The sequence below is a fragment of the Suricata suricatta genome, chromosome 1, assembly GCF_006229205.1.
Source record: "Suricata suricatta isolate VVHF042 chromosome 1, meerkat_22Aug2017_6uvM2_HiC, whole genome shotgun sequence".
NCBI lineage: Eukaryota > Metazoa > Chordata > Mammalia > Carnivora > Herpestidae > Suricata > Suricata suricatta.
In genome coordinates this window covers 136,186,045-136,199,982 of record NC_043700.1, presented here as the reverse complement: position 1 = coordinate 136,199,982, position 13,938 = coordinate 136,186,045, and the positions used below count along the sequence as shown (strand labels likewise).

The following is a 13,938-nucleotide window of genomic DNA, read 5'->3' as shown; positions in this document are numbered from 1 at the left end:
GTATTACTCAGCAATCAAAACGAATGAAATCTTGCCATTTGCAACTACATGGATGGAACTAGAGGGTATCATGCTAAGTGTAATTAGTCAGAGAAAGACAAATATCATATGACTTCACTCATATGAGGACTTTAAGATACAAAGCAGATGAACATAAGGGAAGGGAAGCAAAAATAATTTTAAAAAACAGGGAGGGGTCAAAAACATAAGAGACTCTTAAATATGGAAGACAATCAGAGGGTTACTAGAGAAGTTGTAGGAGGGGGGAATGGGCTAAATGGGTAAGGGGCATTAAGGAATCTACTCTTGAAATCATTGTTGCACCATATGCTAACTAACTTGGATATAAATTTTTTTAAATAATATAAATAAATAAATAGAGGGAGAATTAAAAATACATAATAGGAATATCATATATATTTCTAGTGATTCACTAGAGTGAATATGACTGTGAGATCCTGGCACAAACTTTGATTATAGACCAATGGAACAGAATAAAGAGTAGAAAAGCCATTCCTACATACAAGGACATATAGCAAATGAGGAATTCAGAGCAGTAGAGAAAAGTTGGTTTTTTCAGTAAATGTTTCTGGGATAATTGGATATCTATAAAGGCAAAATAAGACTTGACTGTGTCACACACCATAATTAAGATCAATTCTATGTGTATTAAATATATATATGAAAATCAAAGCTATGCAAAGACTCCTTAAGCAGATATAAATGACACCAACCATAAAGGACAATATTATAAATTGGACTACACTGACATTAACAACCACTGTTGAGTAAAAATAACATTAAGAGAGTGAAAAAAGAGCTTTTTAAGAGAATAATAATTAAAATTAAATTATAGTGGTTAGGAATGAATATTTATAAATGTGGGGAAAAATCATTGCAGTGATTAACATGCACATCAGGATAGTGTTCACCTTAAAGGCGAGGGAAGAGGCTAGTGACCAAGATAGTACAAGAAAGGGTTATTGGCAGTGTCTTGTTTCTTGACCTGGTGGTGGTTCTGAACGTTTGCTTTCTAATAATTCATTAAGTTATAATTATATTTTTGTGTATATCTACATATTGGCTAATTTTTAGAATAAATAGTCACTTAAAATATAATACCCTAAATAAATGACCCAGTGATGGAGATTAATCATACTGAGGAGAATATTAGTGAACGAAGTGACGAACCAAACTAGGTAGAACAGTGCATAGAAAGACAAAAGATGAAAAAAAAAGTAAAACAGATAATTCAGTGAGATTTATGTTAACTAAAGTCCCAAAAACAGAGAAAAGGAATGAGTTGGAATAATAAATGAGAATTTTCTGTAATTAATGAAAGAAATCATATCATAGATTCATAAAGACCTCAGCCCCAATGAAGTAAGATATATGAAAAGATATTTTTAAAAAGATATGCAAACTAGATACATTATTGTGGAATTTCTGAAAAGGAAGATCAAAGAAAAAATTTTAAGTAGCTAGAAAACAAAACTAACTCATGCTAATTGGAATTAGGATAGCTGCGATCGGGTTAGAGGAGGAAGGCTGTGGTGCTGGGAGAAGACATAAGGGGGAGTGATTTTAATGTTCTCTTTCTTGACTTATATGGTAGTAATATGGAGTTGTCCAATTAAAAAAATAGGATTCTTGTGAGATCTACACTTTTCTATATTTTATGTCAATAAATGTCAATAAAATGTCTATGTCAATGAAAAGATCTAGACAAAAAAACAAACTTATAGGGGCACCTGGATGGCTCAGTTGGAGGAGTGTGTGACTCTTGATTTCAAGGTTGAGAATCTGAACCCCATGTCGATTATAGCAATTACTTAAAAATAAAATCCAAAAACAAAACAAAACAAAACACAACACCTTTATAAAAGAATAGCAGTTGGGCAGCACTTGGACTGAATCTGACTTTTCAGGAGCCACATGGAAGCCAGAGGACAAAACAGTGTTATCTTCATTTTGTTGAAAGAAAATGCTTACCAACCTAAAATTCCATACACATCAAAAATATCTTTCAGGATGACAACAAAAAAGACACCTTCATGCAAACTAAAATTGAAATGTTTTGTCTACAGTAGATCCTCACAAAAGGAAATCCTAAATAATATACTCCAAGAAGAGAAAGGATCCCAGATAAATGGCCAGGATGCAGAAGTAAAGAAAGAACAAAGATAGTTATAGGTAAACATAAATTTAGGTTTATGGACACTACATAATAATTATGTCTTATGATGTTTAAAAATATATGAGAGGTAATATATGATAATGTTAGCATATAAGATGGAAGGGAATAACCAGAGACAAGTATTATAAGGATTTGTATTACCTGGAAAAAGAATACAGTATTAGATAATGTTAGACTTCAAAAAATGTCTAGGATAACCACTAAAAAGTGAGAAACAAGATACAATTTTCAAACTATTAGAGGGAAATAAAGAAATGATGAATGTAATTAATCTAAAGAAACAAAAGAAAAAGAAATGTAAAACCAGTAAGACAAATGACACATATTAAAATGGTAGATTTATACTGAAATATATCAGAAATTACATTACATGTAAACAGACTAAATAGTCCAATTAAAAGTCAAAGATTGTCAAACAATAAAAAGCAAAATGTGACCATATGATGTTTACAAGATACACATCTAAACAAGAACTGAAATGAGATGTCTGGGTGGCTCAGTCAGTTAAGTGTCCAACTTCGGTTCAGGTCATGATCTCATTGCTCCTGAGCTTGAGACTCACATCAGGCTCTGGGCTGACAGCTCAGATTCCTCGGATTCTGTGTCTCCCTCTCTCTCTGCCCCTCCCCTACTCACACACTCTCTCTTCCTCTCCCTCTCTCTTTCTGTCTCAAAAAATGAATAACTGTTGAAAAATATTAAGCAAGAATTAAGAAAACTTCAAAGTAAAAATGTAGAAAAAGATATACTATGCAAACACTAACCAAAATTAAACTAGGGTAGCTTTATTAGTTTCAGACAAAACAGATTTTAAGACAATACATTACTATAAGTTATTTCACGATGATAAAACATTTGATTTGGCATGAATATATAATAATTCTAAACTTAATGCTCTAATAACATGGCTTTTCCATTTATAAAGTTAAACATTAAATGAACTACAATGAAAAACCGACAAATCAATAATCTCAGAGGAAGATTTTAACACATTTCTTCTCAGCACTAAAAAGAAAAACCATACAAAAATCAGTAAGAATTTTGAAGATTTAAATAACCAAACAGATTTGACATCATGGAATACTTTTCAAACACACAAAGAATTTTTTTTTCATTGACTTACAAACTCTGGACCAAAAAAGCAAGTATCAAGAAATTTGACAGGAAAGAATGTTATGTAATATGTACTTAGATTACAAGGAAATTGTGGCAAAAGTAAATACCCAGGAAGGGAAACCTAGAAAATTTCCACATATTTAGAAATTAAGGGAAATTCGGGGTGCCTGGGTGGCTCAGTTGGTTAAGTGTTCGACTTCAGCTCAGGCCATGATCTCTCAGTTCATGAATTCGAGCCCCACATTAGGCTCTGTGCTGATAGCTCAGAGTCTGGAGCCTGCTTTGGATTCTGTGTGTATCTCTCTCTCTCTGCCTCTCCCCTGCTCGTGCTCTGTCTTTCTCTCTCAAAAAAAAAAAAAAAATTAAAAATTTTAAAAAAGAAGAAATTAAGGCTAAGGAGAAAATATTTTGAACTCCTAATCAAAAGTTCTGATATACATAGCAAGCTGTTCTTGGAAATTTATAGCCTTAAATTCATATAGAGTGGGGGAAGTCTGGAAATTAAGTAAGTATCTATCTCAACAGATTAGGAAGAACTACAAAATAAACCCACCCAAAATAAGTGGAAGGAATGAAATACTAGAGAACACAAAATGAAATAGAGAAGAAATACAAGGGTGCCTGGCTGGCTCTGTTGGTAGAGCATGCAATTCTTGAACTTGGGGTCATGAGTCCAAGCCCCACATTGGAGGAGAGTTTACTTAAAAAAAAATACAAAATAGAGATGATCAAACATTGGCTCTTTCTAAAGAGAAATAAATTGATAAACTTTTGGTGAGAATGAATATTTATAGAGAGAGAGATCACAGAGCAGGCCCAAGACTTCATGGGACCTGAAGTAGTCTTTAGGACCCCAAACACAGAAGAGAAATAGATAGATACAGAAAGAAGCAACAAATAATTTAAAAATCATATTTATATTTATGGGATAAATGAATATGCATAAATAATCATTTCACTTGTTTATTGCCAAAAAAGAAGAAATTTATATTATAAATCTATATATAAATATATAATCAGTAAGTTTTTTCTAAAAATGTAATCTTGATCAAGAAACAAATTATTTTTTTAACTCAATACAGATATTTACTCACCTTTAGTAACTTGATTTCTCGCATAGCAATTTTTTTAACCATTTTGTCATCATCGCTTTCTAAGAACTTCTTGATGGCCACAATTCTTCCACTATCTTTATTCCGACACTTCATCACCATTCCATAGCTCCCTTCTCCAACCAATCCTAGATTCTCATACTTTTCCATTATTAATTCAAAAACAAAGCAAATTCTTCCTGCTGTGGAAACCAAAACATAGAGTTAATAATGTTGAGTATATCAATTTCTTCCACCTTCCCAGTAAATTAATTCTCCCCCACTTGTTTTCCATATTAGAGCAGTCACTGTGTCAATGGCTATCCTGTGTTGACTCAGTTTCTTAGTGTTTCCACATCTAACCTGTTTTCAAAATATTAACATACATTTCATAATAGACAAAGGAAATGGAATTAAAAGCCATTAAATTTAAATTATTAGATGCCATGTTACTGAAATTCAATATAATTTTAATTCAGATAAAGCAATACTTGAACCATCATTCAATACAAATATAGCTTACTTTAGAAAAACAATTGCTTTTCACTCAAAGGCGAAAACGTACAAGTGAGTTTGGCTTTGTTTTTGTTTTTTTTAAGATTTTATTTTTAGGGGCACCTGGGTGGCTCAGTCGGTTGAAAGTCTGGGTTCGGCTCAGGTCATGATCTCACAGTTTGTGGGTTCGAGCCCTGGGTCAGGCTCTCAGGCCACAATGAGTTTGCTTTTAGTGAAGATCAAATTTATTATTTTTACATCAGGCTTAAAAAAGCAAAGTTGAAAATCTTTATGCATTTTCTACTCAATTAGGAAAAATATTTGTTCACAAAATGATAACTTACCAAGTTAACACTAAGGAACTTTCATAAACCTGTTTTTTTTTTTAACTTTTCTTACTGTAGCAATTGAATTCCCATATTGAACTTACAAAATAAAAACAATGGCATCACAGCATATAAGCAGATTGTTTAAAAATTAAATTTTGGTAGTACCACAGACAATATTTCAAAAATACTTTTAATGTTACTCACTATAAGTATGATCATTTGAATTTTATGTTTAGAATTCTTTTACATTTCATTATATGACATTTTCTGGATAATAGTGATCCTAATAATGATTATGAAGGGTCAACAATCATTCCAATATATATTTTGGCATTAAAAAGAACTTTTCAGTTCAAACACAGATTTTAATTCACAAGGTTTGATTGCCATGAAATATAAAAGCTAATAAACAGCAACTCTAAAGTTTAATTTATTTTTTAAATCTAATTTTGAAATTAAATTCCAGAAGCAAAGAATAAAAAATATTGTTCTTAATCCCAATACAGTTCTAAAAGTTCTAGAAGAAAAAATAATCTTTCGGTAACTATATATTCAAGTGATGATTCACTGCTGAAATTTTTTAACTTAATAATACAAAAATACTCATTTATAAAACATGGGGGGGAAAAACTCTCACCTATTTTATTAATTATTTCCTTATGGCAATCTAAAACTTATTTACTCAGATTGTGAATTGTGATGTTTTATTTGCTTCCCTATTAGTACACTGATAACAAAAACCAAAACAAATACCCTCTTTGTTCTTGCAAACTGATAATCCAAGGTATACATTTTCAGCAGTTTACCTTAATAATTTAGGGTTTTATATATATAAGCGTAGATATACATGGAAAATCAGAAGATTAATCTGCTGGCAGAAAAGATGAAAATAAATTCCAGTCAACACCAACTCCAATTCTTTCATTATTTTACTACTAGCTTTGATAGTAGATTCTATAAACTGTTTAGAAAGCAGTGTCCCTAGTGCTAACTTTCCATTGACATATTAACATCCATTTAACATTTATTAACTATTTTAAATCAATTTTTAAATAAAATGTGAGTTTGAAATAAATTCCAAGTGTAATTTTATCTCTTCTTTCCTGAATGTTTTTTTCTTCCATCAAGACACCATGCTTTATCAAGGACTAGACTTTAGGTTTATCATGCCAAAGACAAAAATATCTGGACATTTTTAAACATTTCTCAATTGGTGTCCTCAATACTTGAAAATGCGAAGTGAACAGAATTAAAATTACCTTAGGCATGTCAGAGATGTTCTGAAGCAAATCACAAGCTAACATTGAGCAAGCTGACTACTCCAAGTTTACTCTGGAAACCAACCACACATTTAGTCACAGCACATTGAACACACTTGTTTTTCCAAGCAGCACTGCCCACAAATACCTTAAAAGTATCGCAGCTTAAAAAAGCCTCTTGTTTCCTGAAACAGTTACTCATAAACTATAGCTTCTACTCCTGTGTGTAAGGGTAACACAAACTAAAAGGATGCCTGGCCAATTGGCAAGGAGGTATTTCTGGATATGTGCCATGTAAGTATATGGTTCCAATCCCACCAATTTAGATAATAAAAATAATGCTAAGTGTTTATTTTTGCAAAAGACAACCAGACTGAATCTATCTCAGATCAACGAACGGGATAATCGAAGCTTTTAAAAGCACTATACTTACTGTTTCTTTAAAATCCTTTCGCACGGAAAGACCCAAAGGTTTTCAACCTGGAAACAAATTTGAGGTGAAATGCATCTCGCTCGCAGGGCTGAAGGATGCTGACTAGCAAACCAGCGATTCCGGAGCTGTTATGATTTCTTCTGTGGACACAGTCACGGGTCCCAAGTGAATCCGGCAGGGAGGCAGATTGGCCTCGGCCTGCCGCAGGTTCACACTCTGGAGGACCGCGGGCCGCATGCTGTCGTCGTCAAGGCAACGACCTCACTCTGCCCCAACCATAGGCTCAGCCTCGAGAGAGAGGTACAGCCCAGGTCGGAATGCGTCCAAGGCAGGCACCAATACGCCTGTTGAGGCCAAGACCTGGAAGAAATTAGCTGGGTGGGAAGGCACCGTCTGCCAGCTCGGAAGGTGCCCAGTCCCTGGAGTCTGCGAACCTGCCTGGCTCCAGCAAGCCCTGGGCGAAGGCGTTGGCCACCGAGCTGCAAGGGGGCGGGTCCTCACTCGCCCAGCCCCGCCCTGAGTGCGCCAAGCCTCCCGTGTTCTGATTGGCTGGGCCCTGTCGTCAGGAGCTACGATTGGCTCAGCGCCCACCCCTCTGCCCCTTCACCTGAGGCTTGGCCCAGGTTCAGTTCACTGAAGCACAAACGCCACCATCCTCGCATGCTTCAGTTCTCAAATAGAGAGGCATGTTTCTGTGATACTGGTGCTCGCGGAGAGGATAGAATGGGTGGTGGTTTTGTAGAAAACGGAAGGGAAGAGACAGGCACAGCTTCTCCGGCCCCGGGCCGCCGGCGCTCTAACCGGGGAAGGCTCAGGCCTGACCCCGACTAGATCCTTCCTTTCTGGTCGGGGTAGCGGGGCCAGGCTGGGCCAGGTTGGGGATGAGGGTGACAGCCTAGGAGGTGATTATTAGGTGAGGCAAGGTGAAAGTAGGTAGGTGACACAGAACTGACGTTAGGAGGGACTTTGGAAAGGACACCCTGGGTACTGAAAGTGAGGATATACTGAGAGAGAGAGAGAGAGAAGAGGGAGAAGAGACAGGAATGAAAGAAGAGGAAAGGGCTAGGGCGGTCGGGGAACTAGAAGAAATGTATGATACTTGCGTGTGGCAGCCAAACTGGGGGAGTTGGGGGTGAGATGTTTCAGGCACAGACCATGGCCTTGAGGCTAGATCCATGACCAGGCAAGATTGGTAGGTCAGAATTACCCACAGGCTTAAGTCACGTAAGAATCAGGGTATTCCTCATCTTCGAGTAATTTGGGCTTTAGGCCATACCCCTGCAGTGAAGAGGCCTTAAGCACGCAGTTACTTTCACATTAGATCATGAAAATGAAACATTTTATAATCGTATTTGTTCTCCAGAACACCTTGATCTAGTGAAGAGAGTGTCCCGGAATAGCAGATATTTATACCCATAGTCAATATTAAGGTATTAATCCCTTCTTGTATACTAAGAAATAAATATTCTAATTTATAAATCATCTTTTGTGAGTTTAGTTAGCATGAATTAATCTGCCAGTGCTTGATCACCTTGGTCAAGCTGCTTAAAATCTACTTCTTGAACCTGTAATGAGGAGCTGACCTAGGACCTGGGTATGGAAAGAATACAATTCTTGGGACAATCCAAGATGTCTTAATGCAAAAATTAGCTCCATCCCTGGTTGTGACCAAGTAGGAGGGAGCCATGTACTGATTTTGTTACCTCTATAGGCTATAACAGAATCCCATGAGCTATTATATGAAGGGCAGACCCCCTTTGTATAAAGTGGCAAAGCAAAGTTTGTTGGGACTGAAGCTTGAGAATAATAATACAAAAATATTTTCCTTTTCCAATCTTACAAATATATTAAAAAACATAAACATATAAAGGCCCCTCTAGGCAAAAGGTTCCAAACCTTAAATAACACATTTATATCCCAAAGGGAATCAAAAGGATAAAAGACTAAAAATACTAGATTTGGTGAATAGACAAATACAGTATTCAACAATGCTACATCTTGGATCAAGCCATGGACAGGCTTGCTGAAGAGGAGGTAGCATTATGTAAAAGCAGGGTTGGGTTATTATTTTTCTTTTTTATTGGGAAATCTTTGTAGGGAAAAAGAATGGAGAGAAGATTTAAAGAGGTAAGACAAGAAATAACGAAAAGCCAGAACAGGTGGCCTAGAGAAGGTAATAAAGTATGAAAAGATCTTAATTTTGAAGAGGCTTAGAGAAAAAAAGGAAAAAGCTGAGAAAAGTGTAGGAGAGATACATTAGCTGGCCTAGATCTTCTTAGTAAAAGAACTTTTTTACTGAAATAATGATCGAGATTCAAGGATCTGAGAGCAGAAATACCATTGAATAGGTAGTTACAAAAAAGTCATTTTGATATGAAAAGAATACAAAATAGTAAAATGTGTCCAGTTGAGCCTAAATTTACTGTGAATTTACAGTGAAACCAACTGACTCTGTTTTATAAAATTTTGCATCCCCAGGGGCAAGGATGAAGGAATAGATGGCACACAGCTAACTCTTGGAGAACTGGTAGTGCACGGAGTACAAACAAAGGAGTTTAAAAAAAAAATCAAGAATGATGGAGGAGTTCCTGGCTGGCTCAATCAAAAGAGAATGTGATTCTTGATCTTGGGTCATGAGTTCAAGCCCATGTTCAGTGTAGAGCTTACTTAAAAATAAATGTTTTAAAAATAAATCAAGTATGGTGGAGAAAGAACCATTGAAATGGCTTGCCATGGGTCCCACCTAGATAGGAAGACAGATTGTGACAGAAATTAGCTAATAAACTGAAAATACAAAGGCACTGAAGGAGTGGAGGTCACATAGACATATAGCATGACGTTTCATGGTAGTAAAATAGGAGAAAAAGTGACTGTTAAAGCAATCTGTGAATTTAAGACCTTGGAAATAGCACAAGAGGATGATAATCAGTTTTAAGAATGTTCTAACACCATGTTTGGCTGTTTCTTGGGGGTAGCTGAAGATTCATGAAAAATGTCTTTGGATTGAGTTCAATTCCATGAAGTCACAGTATGAAAAGTGATGAACTTTTTATGAAAAATCATAAGCTACTCAAGTGAGACAATAGAAGAGTTTGAGAAGGACATTTTAATCTCTAAAGAAAGTGAAAATATTCTAAAAATCTAAAGAAAAGAGTGAGAATGTGGGAGTGCATGAGATTGGCAGTGAGAGAGGCGAGCTTGAGATATGGCAAAGGAACAAAGGTTAAGAGACTAAGGACCATATTACCCAGCAACTCCATTCCTAGGTATATACCCAAGAAAAATGAAAACATATGTTCACATAAAAACTTTTACACAAATGTTTATAGCAGCATTGATATTCATAATAGCCAAAAAGTGGGGCGCCTGGGTGGCTCAGTCGGTTAAGCCTCCGACCTCGGCTCAGGTCAGATCTCACGTTCGTGGGTTCAAGCCCCGCGTCAGGCTCTGTGCTGACAGCTCGGAGCCTGGAGCCCGTTTCTGGTTCTGTGTCTCCTTCTCTCTCTGCCATCTTCACCTGAGGTCTAGTTTCTTTTGGGCTTTCATCCTTATCACTTTACTGAAATAGTTTTTCCCGAAAGTCACTGTGGCCTACATCCTGCCAAGGCCATCTGTGGCAGAGATTACTCTTCACAATAAGCTGTTTCCCTTTCCTGTACGTATTACGGTTTACTTATTTTCTGAGATCTCCATTGAGGTTTGGGTCATGTGACTTAATTCAAGCCAATAGACTATGGGATAGCTACCATTCACAGTCTTTTGGCTCATAAAAAAAATCTCCACTCAAGATCCTCCATATTCCTGTTCTCTTTTAGCTGGCTGTAACAAGGATGACTACAGCACGGTCTTGAGGCCACACATTAAAGCTAGGAGAACCGTCATTCATCTGTGTTCCTAAATGACTCCAGGGCAGAGAGCCCAGAACAGTGGCCTCTTCACCACTACTCTCCTATTTTTTATATGAGGGGTAAAAAAGCTATTGTGTTTGTGCCATTAGACATTTTGGGGGTCTATTTATTATAGCAGATAGCCCAGTTTTAATGAACTCAGTACCTTGTTTGACCTGTCAATGCACTTGATACAAATGCCTCTTTCCTTCTGAGATAAACTCTTGAAACAGCTTTCCATGACACCAGTTCTTGCCATACTTCGTCTCCCTCAGTTTCCTTTGCAGGCTTCTCCTGTACTAGAACCCTAAAATGTTGAGAGGATCTGAGGGCTCAGTCCTCAGCCTCTTCTCTTCTGTACACTCTCTTCCTAGATGAACTCATCCAATACCTGCAAAGACCTCTACTGACCACTCACAACACTGAGCTCTCCTCTGAATTCCAAAATCAAACCATCTGACATTTCTTCCTGGATATCCCATTGACATACGAAACCTAACAAACATGGCCGAGAGAACTGCTGGTTTTTCCCTCCACAATCTACTCCTGTTCCTTTGATACCTCAATTGAGTACTGCTTTCCACTTAAGTTCCATCAAAATCCCAGGGATCATCCTTGAACATTATCTTTCCGTCATTCAGAATCCAATCCATAATTAAGTCTTGTCGGTTCCATCTCCACAATACATCTTATTAGCTAATCATTTATCACCATCTTCACAACTGTAACCCTAATCCAAGTCACCATCACCATCACCTGACATCCCTTCCTGACAGGCTCCAGGCTAATCCAGATGACATCACCGCCCTGTTCAGGTCCCTACAATCCCCACACAAGAGCAAAATCCAAACAAGGCCATCCACAATTTAGCTCTTATCTCTTGATTTCTGCTGTTATGTGCACACTGGCCTTACTGCCCTCAAACACACCAAGCTTCTACCAAACACGGGGCCTGTGCATTTGTTTTTCCTTCCATTTGTAATGTCTCCTACCAGAGCTTACCAAGGCCGCCTTCCTTCATTTTTGAGCCTCAAATGTACCTCTTCAGAGAGGCCCTTCCTCACCACCCTCAGTAATGATTAAGGAACAGCCCATCTCCAGTCACTATGACATTCTTCATAGTTCTACCCTCTACTAGTCATGTGATCTCAGAAAAGTAGTTAACTCCCAGTGCCTGAATTAACTCTTCTGTAAAATAAACAGTACTCCTTCTCGTAGGATTACTGCTGGGACTAAAGGAGTTGTATTGTGCCCAGGACTTATTAGGACTGAAATTACTTTTTTTCTTTATTTAAAAAAAAAAAACTTATGTCTTTATTATTTTGAGAGACAGAGAATGAGTGGGGGAGGGGCAAAGAGAGAGGGAGACACAGAATCTGAAGCAAGCTTCAGGCTCTGAGCTCTCAGCAACAGATCCCAACATGGGGCTCGAAATCACCTACCTTGAGATCATGACATGAGCTGAAGTCAGAAGCTCAACTACCTGAACCACCCAGGCACCTATCTCTCCTTTTTTTAAATGTTTATTTATCTTAGAGAGACAGAGGGACAGAACAAGCGGGGGAGGGGCAAACAGAGGGGGAGACACAGAATCTGAAGAAAGCTCCAGGTTCTGAGCTGCCAGCAGAGTCTCATGTGGGGCTCCAACTCACAAACCGTGATGATCATGACCTGAGCCAAAGTCAAGAGTCCGACACTTAACTGAGCCACCCAGACGCCCCTGAAATTACTTATTTCTATGTTTGTTGCAGCCTTCCCTCAAAAACTGCAGGTTTCCAGAGGGTAGGCTGTACCCGCTGGATTACTAGCCAGCACCTAGGACAATTTCTGGCACATACTAAGATTCTGATAAATATTCACTGGCTGCTGTGTAAATCCTTCTCACTTCTGTCACACATTTATGACTGCTTTGAAACATCACTCTCATTTCTGTTAAGTCATCATGCGCTGAAATGTCACATCTACTATCCTCATCACTAGTGTGCAAGAATTTTGTTTTTACCTCTACAAGCTTTATTTAATTTTTTTAATGTTTTTTTAAATTTATTTTTGAGAGACAGAGAGAGCACGAGCAGGGGAGGGTCAGGGAGAGAGGGAGATACAGAATCTGAAGCGGGCTCCAGGCTCTGAGCTAGCTGTCAGCACAGAGCCTGACGCGGGACTCAAACCCACTAACTGTGACCTGAGCTCAAGTCGGACGCTTAGCTGACTGAGCCACTCAGGCGCCCCTACCTCTACAAGGCTTAGTTCACCTCTTTAAAAACAATATTTAAAAAAAAGAAAACTTCATAGGGTTATCAGATTTTAAAATAAACGTAAAATCATAGGCCCTCAAAAATTAATCCTTTTTCTCAGCTCAAGAGACTCATAGTATTTAATGACTTGACATCTCAATGCCTTTTTAAGTAAACTCTACCCCTACCCACTGATACGGGGCTCAAACTCAAGATCCAGAGATCATCACATGCTCTGCCGACGGAGCCAGCGAGGTGCCCTGCAGCTGTTTGACTTCTGTTCCAATTTTCTACTCTGCCTCATTACTTACTGCTGTGCTTCCTGAATGGAGTTTCTGATTAAGGGATCCTTAATTTTAAGATCCAACTAATGCTGGAGGCTGTGATTTTACAATTTGCTAAAATAAAACCAGGATAAAAATGCATTGCATTCAAAGTTTAAATTTCTGGTACTTAAAACCCATTTTCTAAAATTAAATAACTCATCTTTTAAAGCGGATTGACACTTGCAGCTAATGCAGTGTTTCAAATCATTTCACGACTGCAATATCCTTTCTAAGCTTCAGTCTCTTTGTGAAATCGTTAACTACACTTAACCTGCCTAAATATTAAATGACATGTAAAGCTACCAGAAATGTGTTCATAGTATATCTTCAAATATTCTAGCAAACTCATTATAGAATTAAAAATGGATGTAAAGATATTTTACTGGTTGCACTATCTTAAAGTGGACGTGTCTGTTTTCATTTATATCTTTATGCTATCCAGAACTCAAATCATTCTCAATTTCTTTCATCAAAATACCTCCTAAATTCAGCTGCCAAAAAATAACCTAAATCCATTTCCCTCCCTCAGAAGTCTTGAACTACAACAGCATGTTTTCCTTCTTCCATTCTT

The 13,938-nt window shown here is 37.4% G+C and overlaps 1 protein-coding gene across 1 annotated transcript in view; it reads right to left on the bottom strand.

Annotated features, from left to right (window-relative positions):
• Positions 1-7,383, bottom strand: part of CDKL2 (cyclin dependent kinase like 2) — a 48,155-nt gene extending 40,772 nt beyond the window's left edge. Inside the window, exons 1-2 of the mRNA XM_029927768.1 lie at positions 6,921-7,383; positions 4,408-4,607 (exon numbers count right to left, since the gene is read on the bottom strand). Of these exons, the coding sequence (XP_029783628.1) occupies positions 4,408-4,575 (168 nt within the window). The 5' untranslated portion in view covers positions 4,576-4,607; positions 6,921-7,383. The remainder of the gene's footprint in view (positions 1-4,407; positions 4,608-6,920) is intronic.
• Between the last annotated feature and the right edge of the window lie 6,555 nt (positions 7,384-13,938).